Genomic DNA, 1,311 nt, shown 5'->3' on the forward strand with positions numbered 1-1,311 from the left:
AAAATTTCAGTTGTGTTCTTGGCCTCTCCAAGTGCCCTTTCATTCAGGGAAAAGTGTTGTTAACTCAGCCCAGGGACACTGGTTTTTCATTTAGCCACGATATCAATAGTCATTTGGCCAGCCTCTCCATTGCTGGAAACACGATCCCTATTCCCGACCCTGCTGTTGAGGCTTTCTGTGCCCTGGATAACTTGAAAGCCAGTGTTGAAAATCAGGGCCAGATTAAGATGTACATCAACGAAGTGTGTCGGGAGACTGTGTCACTTTGCTGCAACTCATTTCTGCAGCAGGCCGGATTAAATTTGTTAATAATCATGACAGTTATTAATAACATGCTTGCCAAGTCCGTTTCAGACTTGAAGTTTCCTTTGATACCAGAGGGAAGTGAATGTGCTGAGGGGCACGTTGTGAAACCCTTGATGGGTTTGTCTGAAAAGCCAGTCTTGGCAGGGGAGTTGCTGGGAGCCCAGATGTTGCTCTCTTTCCTGTCCCTCTTTATCAGGAACGCAAACAGACAGCTTCTCCCAGAAATCCCGGCCTCTTAAATGGCCCCCTCCAACAGGATGGGACTGATCCACCCCGAACCAAAACCCGATCAGTGAACCACACACTTGTGTTCTCAATCAAAGACTCTGCAGTGGGTGCTATTGAAGATCCAGCCTTAGCCAATAGCCATATCTCTGGGTGAAAGTTACACTTGCTAAATCCAGGACCACTCTCTTGTTGGCCAGGCAGGGGTTCCCACAGAGCTTTGAGTAACCTCTTGGTTTTGCAGTCTGCAGGCAGTGCGCATTGTAAATTGCTCCCTTGCGGCCTTCTTCCTGTGGTAAAGGGATCATTTCAGCTGTGTGGTGAAAGGACAACATTTTCTAGCCTGACAAGGGATGCCTTGCCTGTGGTGGTCTCCCTGTCTAAGCTGGACCGTCTTGTGGAGACCAGACCCATATGGGAGCTTGTGCCGAAAATGCATTGGTTGCTGCGTAGGTTGAATTCTTTTTCATTTACTCTCTTTTCTTCACGAGCCTATGGATGGTAAACCTATTCAGCAAAAAATGTACACTCCCCTTCTATGAGTTGTACTGACTCAGCCTCATCCACCAAGTCTGCATTTTTATGTATCACCAATAAAGCTGTGTGCTTTAGCTGGCAAAAACGAGAACATGGTACTTGTCTTTGAGTTTATAGTCTGCGTGAAGAGGAAGCCCAAAATACATGATCAGTGCTAACTAACTGGGGCGTTTGCTCCTGAAGAATGTCCGCCTAGCAGTGCCCACAGGAGGCAGTGGAAGAGATGGGCTGCAGGGTTCAGGA

General features: G+C 47.5%; 1 protein-coding gene across 1 annotated transcript; it reads left to right on the plus strand.

Moving 5' to 3' along the window:
- Nucleotides 1-5: 5 nt before the first annotated feature.
- On the plus strand, nt 6-545 carry LOC112392038 (protein ARMCX6-like; the record flags this gene model as incomplete). Its single annotated transcript, XM_024733577.1, has 1 exon — nt 6-545. A coding segment is annotated over one exon (540 nt), but the record flags the coding sequence as incomplete, so codon positions are not given.
- Between the last annotated feature and the right edge of the window lie 766 nt (nt 546-1,311).

The sequence above is a fragment of the Neophocaena asiaeorientalis genome, unplaced genomic scaffold, assembly GCF_003031525.2.
Source record: "Neophocaena asiaeorientalis asiaeorientalis breed wild unplaced genomic scaffold, Neophocaena_asiaeorientalis_V1.1 C48341185, whole genome shotgun sequence".
NCBI classification, from domain to species: domain Eukaryota; kingdom Metazoa; phylum Chordata; class Mammalia; order Artiodactyla; family Phocoenidae; genus Neophocaena; species Neophocaena asiaeorientalis.